Source organism: Otolemur garnettii, unplaced genomic scaffold (assembly GCF_000181295.1).
Source record: "Otolemur garnettii isolate 467f Iridium unplaced genomic scaffold, OtoGar3 scaffold00196, whole genome shotgun sequence".
NCBI classification, from domain to species: domain Eukaryota; kingdom Metazoa; phylum Chordata; class Mammalia; order Primates; family Galagidae; genus Otolemur; species Otolemur garnettii.
Window position 1 is genome coordinate 1,528,072 of NW_003852591.1, and position 14,072 is coordinate 1,542,143.

The 14,072-nt window shown below is 42.1% G+C and overlaps 1 protein-coding gene across 2 annotated transcripts in view; it reads left to right on the plus strand.

Annotated features, from left to right (window-relative positions):
• The window catches only part of RGS6 (regulator of G protein signaling 6), a 582,828-nt gene that overhangs the window by 16,656 nt on the left and 552,100 nt on the right, over positions 1-14,072 (plus strand). For both annotated transcript variants that reach the window (XM_003801053.3, XM_012812220.2), the window contains exon 2: positions 6,546-6,649. In XM_003801053.3, coding sequence (XP_003801101.1) covers positions 6,566-6,649 — 84 coding nt within the window. In that variant the 5' untranslated portion in view covers positions 6,546-6,565. The remainder of the gene's footprint in view (positions 1-6,545; positions 6,650-14,072) is intronic.

Sequence of the window (14,072 nt, forward strand, 5' to 3'; positions counted from 1 at the left end):
AGGAGAAAGGCTCCAGTGGGGAAGTAAGGAACAGAGAAACCAGCTTTTCAGGTAGGTCTTTAATATTAAAGCCACTGAGGTTGATGGAGAAGAAAACTGAGAGCTGGAAGCTGGAGACTTTTGGAAACGGAAAGGCACAAGCAGCTGGGAGTGGAAAAGAGCAAGGGGACGGGGAGACAGTGGCGTAGCCAGATGGCCTGAGTGTCACAGCGGGGATTTGTGTTGGAAGGAAGAGGGAATCATTTGGAGCAGCAGAGGAGAGCCAGAAGGATTCCTCTCCTACTTCTTGTTCTTAAGATGTATAGGGTGGGGACAGCTGGACTACAGGGGCGGTAGGGTATCCTCAGGGGAAGGCAAGTTTCCATGAAGGTCACAGAAAGTCAAAGTTGAGAGAGGAGGTGGAAAGACACTGTGGGCATCCTATTTATAGAAGTAGAGTTTGAAGGGTGGGACGAGTCTATGGGGTGTCGGTGGGGCTGGAGTTGTCTGGAAGAGTGTGGGGTTCGTAGGCCTGGTAAGAGAGTACGCCTGGGTGGCATCTGGGTGGACCTGGACCTCCAGCAGCCACTGAACTACAGTAATATGACTCCCAGGCCCAGCATGCCCTGTTTGTTATTTGGCAGACTTCCCATCTCACCCTCCTGCATCCATTTTTAGGACCTTTGTTTACATAGGGTGTGTAAAGTATTTTACTTTACAAGTAGCGTTGGTGGACTGATTTCTGTAGGCTGTCAGGGAACAGTGGCAATTTAGGATCGTGTTTGTTTGTATTAAGGTAGGTTTGATATGGAGAAGTTAACTTCACTGGTAAACTAGGAAGTAGAACAAAGGAAGCATGGATTCGTTGAGGACCTACTATGCACTAGGCTTTGCACTAAATATGGTATGTTCTGGATTTCACCAGAGACCAAGACTGATGTGTTGGAAAGAATTGCAGGCATTGGAATTAGTCTCAGGTTTGAATTTTACTTCGTTGACTGACAAGCTGTGTTACTTTGGGCAACTCACTTATGTTTTCCGGCCTTAATTTTCTCCTCTTGACTGGGAATAATAATATCCACCTGTTGTGGCTGCTGTGCTTGGCAGCTGCTGACTCTGATGAGCAGATAGGGCTGAGAGCCAGTGCAGCAGGGTGATTAGTATGTGTCCATTTTATAGATAAGGAAACCAAGGCCCAGAGAGGCTTAGGGTGTTGTGGGTGGTCACAGCACCAAAGTGGCATAGCCAGGACTGAGAGTCAGTTCTCTGCCTCCAGGCCCCTTGTTTTATCCATTACATGAGTTTCTGCCTTAATACAAGGGAAGCTAATGGAGCCCCACATCAGCATGTCTACCCAGATGTAGGCACTGTGGGATGGGGTGAAGGGGCCAGGTGAAGGGGAGGCAGGCTCTGTAGAATCTAGGTCAGTGGTTTCCAAACCTGGCTATACTTCCATATTACCTGGGGAACAGTTAAAATATAAATCTCAAGGGACCACCTTGGGCCTACTAGATTTCTGGAGCACGGGAAACAGGACTATGTATATTTATTTTAGAAAATTATTTTTTTTCTTTTAGAGATAAACTTTCTCTTTCTGTCCCTGGCTGGAGTGTAGTGGCATCACCATAGCACACTGCAGCCTTGAACTCCTGGGCTCAAGTGATCCTCCCACTTCAGCCTCCTGAATAGCTGGGCCTCCAGGTATGTGCCACCATGCCTGCTTAATTTTTGAAAGTTTTTATAGAAATGGGGTCTCACTATGTTGCCCAGACTGGTCTCAAACTTCTGGCCTTAAGCGTTCTTCCTTCCTTGGCCTCCCAAAGTAGAGGTATGAGGCACAGCACCCTGCTGAGAAATATATTTAGTTTCTCCCAGTTTAGTCTGAGGATAGCGTGGCTCAGGCCCTTGAACAGGCCATCATTCCAACTGAAGTCCTCAAATGATCAGGTGATTATATCCCTGGAAACTACTGGGAGCCCATTAATGCCACCAAACTCAGCCTTTACGGGTTGAGCACTGTTGCCTTGCTTTACCGTCTTTGGTTCATTACCTGAAACAGACACTCGATCTGTCACTGTGCATTTGAACTTTGAGTATATAGGGGATGTCAAGTCGGCAGACTCTGCTAGAGCAGAAAGAGTTATTTGTTATTTGGAGCTGTTGTTCTTCCTTCTTTCCCCTTGAGATTCCTGCCCACTCAGTCAGATTGGAGCTATATAAACAAGCCTGTACTACCCAGCTAGCACACATCTTGTAATTTTTTTTTCTGTAGGGCTTACATTGCTGATGTCAAAAAAAAAAAATAATCCATTGGATTTTAATGGGCTGAGGCAAACAATGCAAATTTAATGTAACATGGAGGAGAGGAAATAAAATCAACAATAATTCTTATTTGGCAGCATAAATATTCAGGTTATATTACAGTCAGGCTTTGATTACCTCTGCTCCGTGATGTTTCCATGAATAGGTTTTGAGGGCTGGGCACCAGGAGTGGCAGGCATGGTGCTGAAGGCTTTTAGCTGCATGGGATGATTTTAGTGGCATTGTAAGGTAATTTTAGTCATCCTACTTGTAGCTGTGCATGTACCAGGATCACCTGAAGAGGTCATCAGACTGCTGAAGGCTCCATCTCAGATGCAGGAGTCGGAACATCGGAGGGGAAGGGTTGGGGTGGGCTTCCCTGTTGATTCTGATGCCAGTGGTCTGGAAGTTATGCTCAGCTAAACACTGGCCTGGAACAAGACTGCAGATCAGTCTCTTCATTCTCTCCACGCTAGGGCATTTACATGACTTAAAGCAACCCTGTGTAGTGGGGGGTTGTCGTCCTCCCTGTGAAGAGCTGGAAGGCTAGGGTGGGAGGGTTGATTGCCAAAGGCCACACAGTAATCTGGGTGAGGGCAGAGCTGCACTGCAGTGCCCCTCCCCCCACCCAGTGTGACACACAGCTCCTTCCCTCTCCAGGCCATCACACCCCTTCCTCCCTGTTTTGCTCAGCGTTACTATCTAGTATACCCTAGTGTCTGCTTGCTTCAGAAGGGGGTGGTGTATAAAGAAAACAGCAGGCATTTGCTGTGATTGCCACCCAAGTTTGGAATAAACGGCAGGCCCAGTCTCATCTTTCTAAAGATTCACTCATCTATTTGTGTCACAGGTGCTCAGTTCATCTCACAGCATCTCCCAGACTAGCTTTTCTACCCTCCCTATAGCCCTTCTTACCTGGATTGCTCCTGAGTTCCAGACACAGATTCCTGAGTTTAGGTCTGGCCCACCTCAGTAAACCCTGAAGGAAATCTTCTTCCACGCATGGATCTTGGTTGTTCAACAGCTTGCCTCTTTGGGCAGTTTCAGTGACTTGTTATCCAGATGGATGTTCCAGAAGGAGTACACTGCATCTTAGTGGAATCCTATCAGTTCCATTATTCACTTGAAAATACTTGAGCCTTTGAAGGAAAATGAGAAATTTGAAGTTCTGAGGTTCCAGATCCGAGCTGGAAGGAAATTTAAGGAAGTCTAGAGAAGCTATGACTCGATCTGATTCTGACAGCCTCTTAGTTGCAGAGAAGGGAATGGTCTAGGCCTCCCCGTGCAGCATCCACTGTGCAGGGACTGAGAAGTAACTTGCCCCAGATCACACAGCTGTTAGTGGTGGAGGTGGATTCAGGCGTGGATCTGTGTGATGACAGAGGCCAGCTTGGAACCACGGAGCGGTACCGACTCTTCTTGGGATCGTAGAATGTGTGCTCTGAGCCCATTTTCAGTTTCGCTCCTGTGTTAGCAACAAGTCATTATAGGAAAATATCATTAGCTCGCTTTCTTTCGACTCAGATGCAGCTTTGTGTTTTCAGAAAAACACTGACATTCTTCGAATATTAAAAGTCTTGGCATTATTTCACTATGAACGTATGTGAAGTCTACATTATATGAATAAAATGAAGGAGGTTGTTTTGCCCTACCACAAAATTTAAAACACGCCCCACTCATTTCTTTTGTAGTTCATTTAAAATAAGTATTTCACACCATAACGTAATGAATGAAAATCTGATCCTGTGATTTCATGAGGCCAGCCTGGTAGTCAGTGAATTTAACTTAAAGCTATCCATGTAGGTATCACATTCAGTTCTCACTGACATCTGTTGACGTATGGACTACAAGGTAGTTATGTTATTATTTTAGATGAGATTCTTTCTTTATTTTAGATGAGATTCTTTCTAGATACAGAAAAGTTAGATTGCTTGTCTGAGTTTCAAAATGAGTTAATAGAGGAGCCAAAAATAGACGCTTTCCTACCGACTGGTAGACTCTCTAGAATTCCTAACGTGAAGATGGCCCGCATTCGCTCCATGGTTTAAAGTCCAGCCCCAGCAAGATCAGCCTGTTTGAACACACTCCCACTGGTGGCAGGGGGAAGCCAGGGATAGGCAGAGGGAGAGCTGCTGACACGTTTGTTTCTAGGTCATTTCCAACCTTGCCATGATAACACAGTTTTTCTAGGCAGAAGAGATTACGCTCATTAAAGAGAAAGTGTTCATTTTAAAATAAAGCCTCAGAAACCTGAAAGGGCTGTGTTCCATAGATGAATGAGAGGACATAATGGACTCAGTTTTTGTTTTTCGTGCCCTGTCCTGTTCTGTATTAAGGTAAAAGGCGCAGGAAACGAAGTAGTTGTTTAAAAAGGAAACCTTGTTTTGTTTATTTAACTTTAAAAGCCACTGATTAGAATAATAATCAGTGTTTCCAAGTAATACTGTATTCATAGAAATACTGACATTATGCTGGACAGAGGTAATAGAATGAAGCTCTTTATCTCTTTATGTAATTTAGTTCTAAAATCTCCTCACTCATCAATGAGGAAGAAAGCAGGTGATGTTATGCAAATAGGATATTTTAGGCAATTAAATTCTTACCATAAATTATGAATTCCTGTCTCTCTCCTGTATTTTACTCAAATCCGTCTTTATGGAGTGAGCTTTGGGACCAACATATTGCATAATAAAATGTTTCCTGAGTTTTTATTGTAAGTTGAAATGATCTTTTCTGTCAAGTATGGTATTTATAAAAGTTTCTTTGATGAAAAGCCTGTGAGTGTTGTAGGAATAACCCAGGCAGGCCCTTAGATTAGTGGTAACATTTGTATAGGGCTTCGATGGCTTTGTACTAGACTTTCACATTCAACTTACCTGGGAGGAAACGCCTGTTTTCCTGGTGAGAGCAAAGTAGGGGAAGGAGCTGGGCCTGGTTCTGAGTCTCAGAGCCGGCGTCCGACTCATAGGTTGTAAAGGGACATTAGCCAAAGGAGCTAACAGGTTGTTTAACTTGTTCAAGGTCACACAGCAAATACAGTGTCACCCCAAGAACCGGACTTGCCTCTGTACTCAAAAATTCCATCCATCTACTTTCTCACTGTTTTTAGGCTTTGACTGAGACCAAATTGAACATATTTATTTTTCTTAATTGAGGTGAAATTCACCTAACCTAAAATCAACCATCTCCAAGTCTGTAATTCAGTGGCTTTCAGCACATCTGTAGTGTCTTACAACTGTCATCTCCAGTTCCAAATTATTTCCGTCATCTCTAAAGGAGACCCTGCATCCGTGAAGCAGGCCCCCCATTCCCGCCCCGCCTCGCCCCAGCCACTGGTAACTACCAATCTGTTTTCTGCCTCTATGGATTTGCCCGTTCCGGGTATTTTATATAAATGGGCTCACACGATATGTGACATTTTGTGTCTGCCTTTTTTCTACTTAGTGTGATGTTTTCGAAGTTCATCCATGTTGCAGCCAGTATCAGCACTGCGTTCGTTTTTATGGTAAATAACATCTCAGTGTGGGGACAGGCACACTCCGTTATCCATTCCCCCATCCCCCATGGACATAGTGTTGTTTCTGTCTTTTGCCTGTTATGGATAGTGTTGCCGTGAACATTTGTGTACAAGAACATGTTCGAATATTTGTTTTCAGGTGTTGGGGTGTGTACTGAGCAGCGGAGTTGCTGGGGCACTTGGTAATTCTGTGTTCGCCTTGGTGAGGAGCCGCAGGACTGTTTCCTCCAGGGACTGCACTATTTTCCATCCCCACCAGTAATGCACGAGGGTCCTGATTGCCCCATCTCCTTGCCAATAGTTATTGGAGGATATTTTTTATTATAATCATCTTGGTATAAAGCGTCATCTCCTTGTGGTCTAGATTTGCATTTCCCTGATAAAATATTCATGTTTTAATGCATAGCGTTAATTAGAAAATGAGCTCTGGTGAGACAAAATCAACATCAAAATGAGGGGCTTCCTCTGTCTTCAGGAGATTGTTTAAGACCAGCATATATTTTCACTCCTGGGGTACATGATTCTGGGCTAAAAATAGAGAACATTTTGCTTTGGGATTAGAAGAATGTATGTGGGTGGTAAGACCAAAATTATCCCTTTACCTTTTGGATACATGAGGAAAAATAAAAAATTATGTCTTTTTTAATTTTTATGACATCTGCCAAAAGATACCTAGTTTTTTTGCATTTCAAAGCTTTCCTTGTATAATACCTTCATGACTTAATGTTCTATTCATTTATTTTTGCAGCGTGAGTGAAGACACCCAGGATGGCTCAGGGCTCTGGGGATCAAAGAGCGGTGGGGATTGCAGATCCAGAGGAGAGTTCTCCCAACATGATCGTCTACAGCAAAGTAAGGTGTCTGGTTAGATGTTGTACATGCCGCCCGCGTTGTGTTCTGTGTAGGGTTGACTGATGGTTGGCAACAAGACAGATGTTTTCGGCTTAAATTGCCTTGACTGATCAATGAATATTTTCTTCTCCTATTCTCTGATTCTCTAGTTGGAAAATTCAAGCAAGTTTTATTATACCTGAACACTTGGTATATAACTCTTGAAAAATATTGTACCATTTAGTTCTCTTGAACTGAAAGGTTGCCAAAGCAATATAGGTAGAAACATGCTCTCTTTCCATGCAAAGGCCTTAATATAAGATTTATTAACTTACATTCATAGTTCATATGTCTACCAGATTTGGGCTGAATGCCATGGGAGATACAGAAGTATGTTTGTATGAGATATGTTTACAGTTGGTAGGAGATATAAGATATATCTCCTCATGTTTATACTCCAACTGAGTGTAAAAGAGTCTGAATGTTCATTTCCAAAATAGGAGAGCAAGGAGAGTGTTATGTAATCTCAGAGGAGGGGGTAATTTCTCCCAGCCATAGAGAGCAGAATAGGCTGTGGAGGAATGGTCTTTGAACTCCGTTTTAAAGGATGGGTAGGATTGTTTTATGGGGAAAGCAAAGAGGAAGAACATTCCTGGTGATAACGTGTGTTCAGCAAAGGCACAGAGCTGAGGAAAATAATCAGTAACCAGAACCGGTTAGCTTGTACAGAGAGTAAATTTCAAGGAGTAAATGAAGCTAAGATTTTGGGGAGAGAGGCTGGATGGAGCCAGATGTCAGCTGTGGCTTATAGGCAATTTAATTATGAAAAACCTCTGTGCTGGGAGTTCTAAGATCAATATCCTTTTGGAATTATACATCTTGCCCCAGTGTGCCCAAGGGATTGTTATCAAGATAGAGGCTCTAGGGGGGATATTTCTGTATCTGTGGGAAAGGGAAAAAAGGACACCAGTCTAGCCCGGGAAATGCTCTTCCGGAGTGAGAGGGACTGATAAGAGGTATTGAAGAGTCTGAATTAAAAATGACTGAGTATGGAATTGGGAGAGTAGAGGGTCAAAGACAGAAGGTTTTTGATGTTGGGTGAATGAAGACAAGGGTACTATTACAGGGACATTTGGGAGAATAATTCATTTGAAAGGAAGAAAAGATGGCACAGAAGTTTATTTTTGCACATGTTGAATTTGGAGAAATAATTGCTTCTAATTATACACCTTCTTAATGTTTGCACCTTTGTAAAAATTTAGCCTAACTATGTCACGTGTTAATAAGGAAATGAGTTAATGTTCATTCATTTCCCAAATTATTTGAGTGGTCTGCTCAGTTCTGCGGGTTCTATAAGACCCTGTGTTCTTTCTGTGTTAATCTTTCATTGGTATTCCTGGATGATCAATGTGGTCAGTTTTTCTCTTTCTTTGTAAAAATAGAGCTCTGAAATTATTCTTGCATTGAGTGTCAAATTCTGTAATTCTTCCCTTTGCAAGAGAATTCTTCAGATAACCCATCTTTAAGAAAGATGCTTATTAAATTATAAAGAAAATATAGATTAATGGGGATAAGCCATTAGAGATAAGTACAGGATAATAGAAAGATGTTTATTCATTGTTACCTTCTTAGCCAACCCCAAACTGGGGGACTCTGTGCTAGGCTGGCGGGAACATAGGCTTTGGAGTCAGACTTGGATTAATCCCCACTTTGCCACTTTTTAGCAGTGTACACTTAAGTTAGTTATTTAACTTCCATGAGCCTGAATTGTTTTTCCTTTATCAAATCAAAAAACAACAACAACAAACAAAACAAAACAAAAATAAAAACAAACAAACAAAAAAACCACTCAGGAGGAGGGTGACTGTAAAGATCCATTTAGATAAAGTGAATAAGGCATCTTCTATGCTAGGTGGCCCACAACATGATCTATAATAAATATTTCTCTTTCTTTTATCTTTAGGGCTTATAGAGACAGTGGCACTTGGAGAGGAAATAATTTATAAAATGTATAAGTGTTGGTGCTGTTGATAAGTTGACTAAAGGAAATTCATACAGTGAGTTGCTGTTTTAAGACACAGGAAAACAATACAGACATTTTTTATTTTATTCAAGGGATTGTAACTCCATGGATTATTAAAGGTGGATAGGAATATAAAGGTCCTGCCATCTGAACACCTTTTGACTAGGATGTATTATATTGAAGGTTAAAAATCTTCTCCTGGATCTGTGAAAACTTAGTTTTTACTTTTGGGGTGGTATTGAGGGGCTCTTTTCCAGTTTTAGAAACAGGCTTGTCAATGGCTATAGTTCTTTAGAGAAATGGTCACTAGTAATGAAAATATTTCTTGTTTCCTTGTGACAGATTTGTGGAGAGGCTTATGTATGTGTTCATGTTATTTGGTACATTGATTAATTTCTATAAAAAGGACACTGAATCTGTTCAATCTATTAGAAAGAAAGAAGGCACAATCATTGTACTGTGCGGGTCCAGGCCCTGGAATAATATCAAACCTAGTTAACTTATTTAAATCAGGATTGTACTTGACCCATGGGATGGTCACATACATTTCTACTCCCAGAGCTGTGGGCTACCCTGTGGCTAAAACCAAACCTTACTTGCTGTAGGACTTTATCCTCAAGGTATCAGTCAAGGCTGAATCTTAAAACCTGAAACCAATGAAAATTCAAAACATTTTCTATGGATATTCTTTTGCGTAATCACTTATCCAAGGTCATAGCCTTAAAATCAAACCTTTGTTTCAATATTTACAAAGAAAATTTATATTTGAAACATGTACTTTCATGTCTGTTTTCTTTTGTTTGTTGTTTCTGTCTGTTGTTGTCAGACATTTTCAGTGTGAAATTTTTGCTTGGACTGTGTTGTGTCGATTCAGATGCTGACATTTAAAAAGCCCAATCTGGAGAAATGAAGCTTTTGGTAAGCTTTCGAGTAATAAGTGGGACGATTACATCCCTAATGTTGTTGTGACTTTTAAATGTCATTGAGGATGTTAAAACCTCCTGACACATGAATAATGAGGGGTGGGTTTCTCACCCCCCCACCCTTTTGCGGAATACTCTTCATTTCCTTTTCACGTTTTCACACCATTAACTGTGAGAAGTAGCCCCGTCCTGAGGCATGACTTATTTATTGACTTGAGCAGACTATCTAATTTAATTTTTCATCCTTCATGTTCACAGTCTGGATTGGAGGTATGTATGAAAAATGTATTGGTCACATTAGAGATTTATTTAAAAGAAAATCTTAATTATTCATTAAGACACCCCGACCTGTTAACCTATTTAATATTCCTAGATCGCATGGATCCTGGGTTATGAAACTACCCAATGTCGTGATGACATTTGAGTCTAGCTATACATCAGATCATTTAGGGGTGTGTTATAAAAATGCTGATCCTCAAAGGTGCCCCCTCTACAAGGCATTGTATTTACTAGGTCTCGGCTGGGTCATAGGAATGCGAGTTCCAAGGTGTTCTCAGGAGAAGTTGATGCCCAGCTTTGTTTGAAAAGCCCTAATTTGTGTCTTTTACAACGTCCAGGTGCAAAATAATAGGAAATTTGCAGTTCTGAAGTGGAGTTTTTATTTTATAATATTAGTAGATCTCACAAGATGTGGGAACCAAGTGCCATGTCATGGTATTAGAAGTAAGGGGCTTTAGTCACTTTATTGTAGAGATTTCTGGTCTTATTTTATAGATGAAAACCAGCGATTTCCCAGCAAAGCCACGATCGTGTCCAGGAAGCCTGGCTGACCCGGGCAGTGCCCTTTCAACATCCCACATTTGTACCGTGTCATCAGCCACAAACTGCTATTACCACGTCGTTGGAGCTCAACAGCCATAGGTTACATTAAATTGATAAAAATAATATATCACCGATCTTTGGCTTTCATGCTCATCCTGGAAAAGTTGACTTGGGTTAATGTGTCACATTTATAATGTGGAAGTTCCATTCTATTTGCTCGTGCCTTTGTTTCTTGGGTAAAAATTTTCTGAAATGTTCCCATTTTTTGATGACCAGAAATTCTGTGGAGCAAGATGAGGTTGCTTTCTGATTTTGTTTGGTTTTCTGAATGGTGTTAACAATGTCCCTTGACATATTTCCCCCAACTAGCCTGCTAAATGGACTGGGTAGAACTCTAGGCCCTTACATGGTGGGTGGATGGAGAAACTTGTAGCTTAACTTGACCCAGCCCTGGGTCAGAGGCAGAACGGTGAGGTGGACGATGGCAGCCAGGCACCGGGGGATGCTAGGTGTCCGGTCCCGGCTTTGAGTCTCTGCCTGAGGAACTTCATCTTCCTACCTCTGTTTCTTCTGTTTTTTCCCCCTCTGTCTTTCTTTCCCTCCTTTCTTCCCAATTAGTGGATATTTCTAACACAGAAAGAATATATTCTGTGTCCATGTGAAGTAGAAGAATTAAAAAATGAACTCTGTGCACCCTGTATTAGCTTAATAAATAAAATATTACTTGGAATTCACTTCTTCCTCTGCCGAGTGAGGGAATTGATCTAAATAATGTGCAGATACCTTTCTGCAATGATTTCAGAGCTCCATTCTATAACTTTATGATTTTTCAGAAGTTAATACACTTCCTTGATACCAAAACAATGTTGTGAGACTTTTTGCACATTTAAAGGTCTTTTGAACTTTTCTGGAAATATTTTGGACAGTTGTAGATAACTTAAATCAGACTGAGATGGAACCCAATTTGGTCAGGCATGAGAAGGAAAAATTTTAATTGTACAGATTTGACATTCAACAGTGAAAGTTAGCTAAAGGGACTTCTGGTGGCAACTTATTTCTTGGGCTTGCTAATAACATTGAAGACATTTGTGCAATTTGCAGAGGTAATTGTATATTACATAGGTGACAGCAATAGCATTTAAATAAGAACATTGTACAATGTCAGTAATATGTAGTGTCATGGATAAATTAAGAGTTTTAGAGTCAATGTTTTTGTATATGAAAGTTAGTTACATAGCCTTACCACAGCTGGCTTCCTTTATCAATTAGTTTCTAGGTATTGACTACTTTTCTACTGCTAGGTCTAGCGTTTGTCTTACTATGGCACCCCAAGGTCACTTTCCCTAATGAGCTGGGGCCCTTGGAGCCCTCTGCAGAAGCTGGTTTAGGCACACTTCCAGAAAGTAAACACAGCCCTATTTTAGTTACTTTGGCTGTGGTATGCAGCAGGAAGGGAAGAATCCAGCCTGGAAGAGGCGGAGCTGCGGAGGAAGCTAGGACTAGGTTGTTGTTTTGGGATTCACTGAAGGAGGTGAGAGAAGCCAGCACATTCAGAGTCTGCGAACCTACAGTCCCTGGTGATCAAAGCATGATGAAGATTAGAAACGATTTAATTAGCAAATATGTAATGAGTGGCCTTTGTGTACCAGATGGTATTAGATGCTAGGAATGCCAGAGGAGGGCCGAGTTCTGAATGAGCCCATAGGCCAGTGGGGGAGAGGTAGGAGAGTTACAGTGTTGGTAGAGGTGAGCTGAGAAGGAGGTAGAAGGGCCATGCAGTCACCTTACTGTAGGTGGAATACTGGAAGGGAGACGATGATGGTGGAGAAGACATTAGAGGATTTGGCACCTGCCTTAATTCTTAGAAGATGAATAGTAATTAACCTGGTGGAAAGGGGAGATAAAGTGTAGGAGGCAGAAGGACTAGCATGGGCAAAGATGTAGAGTTGGGATATTGTATACGAGTTCTGGAAAATTCAAGTGGCTATTTTCTTGGAGCTCAGTTTCTGTGATAAAAGGTTCTGAAGTAATCCTATATAGGTAAATCAAGGTTAGATCACAAAAGGCCATATGTTTCATGCCAAAGAGTTTGGAAATTGTGTAAGTATCTTCCCTCTGTGCCTCCAAACCCATGTTCTACCTCTCTACACACCGCTCTCTGCCCCAAAGGCTGAGCCATGTGGACCACACCTACAGGGCTCCTGTGACCTCTGGTTTTCAACTGAGTTTGGTCCGTAGAGGTCTGAGGAGAGATGGGCGGGAAGGGGAAGAACAAAGTCAGGGTGTTTCTTGCCCTGGCTTGCTCTCTGCAGGGTCTTGCACTTGTTGGATCCCGTGACGGGAGGTCATGGACTCTCTGGAGGTAGACCCTTCTCCTCTTCTAGGTGGCGATAACCTTTTCCTTTTCATCCTTTTAGGCTTTGGGGTGTTTTTTTCCCAGAGTGTATTAGTTATCTATTGCTGGGTAACAAATTATCCCTAGAGTTAATGGTTTAAACACACCAGTGATTATGTTAGAGTTTCTGTGGGCTGGTAATCCAGGTGAGGATTAGGGGGCTTCTCTGGCTCTCAGTGTCTCTTAGAAGTCTACAGTCAAGATGGTGGCTGGGCTTACAGTGTCCTTCTTTTTTTAAAAAAACAAATTCTGAATATTAGGGGGTATACATGCTTTGTTTATATACTTTGTTTTTGTACAGATTAAGTCAAGAGTTAGAAGCGTGCCCTCCACCCACATCCTGTGCACCATGCCCCGTAGGTTTACCCATGGGTTTGCAGTCTCATCTGGCATCTCAGCTGGGCTCAGCCATGCGGCTGTTGGCTGGACTCAGTCTCTCATGGGCTGTGGGGTGATAGTCTCAGTTCCACGCTGACTGCTGGCCAGAAGCCACTGTCAGTTCATTGCCACAGAGCAGCTCACAACATGGAAGCTTATTTTATCAGAGTGAACAAGTGAGAAGGGGCAGAGAGGGGTGGGGGGTATGGGAGTCTTAGTCCTTTATCACCTAATCTTGGATGTGATATCTCGTCTCTTTTGTCACTAACAGGTCACTAGGTCCAGCCCTCATCCAAGGTGAGGTTTACACGAGGGCCGAGTAGCAGAGTCATTGGAATTTAGGAGATGGTTATGGGCCATTTTGGAAGCTGTCCGCCACATAGTTCTACTTCCACTGGAGGGTTTTCTGAGCTTTCCCTTATAATTTCTCTGTGTCCTGGTGCTTCTTTACATTTAGTCCTTTTGGAAATAAACTTTCCTGGAGTTGTCCTATATCATGTGTGTCATCTGTTTACTGAGGGGACTTTAACTCATGCAGGTGTTATCCCAGCAGCAAAAGAAAACCTTTGAGACTCTGTTTTTCTTGATGAGGAAATTCTTCATGAAAGGATTTGATGTAGAGAAATCATATGTTTGGTATGAGGTAGAGACGTCAATGTGGAGCTAAATGTGTAGTCAGTGTGGAGAGAGCTCAGTGGAGAGGGACAGCATGGGAGAAATGGTTGGATCAGAGACAGATGGACACTTTGGAGATTTTATAGCAAGTCAAGTGAGGAAAATTGATGTACAGATCAGTGGTAGTGGTGATATAGATGGAGGATAGACAGGTTTGGGAGGTGCTTAGGAAGTGGATTCAACTGGATTTGGCTACTGATAAGATGTAGGGAGGCTTTGAGGGTAATG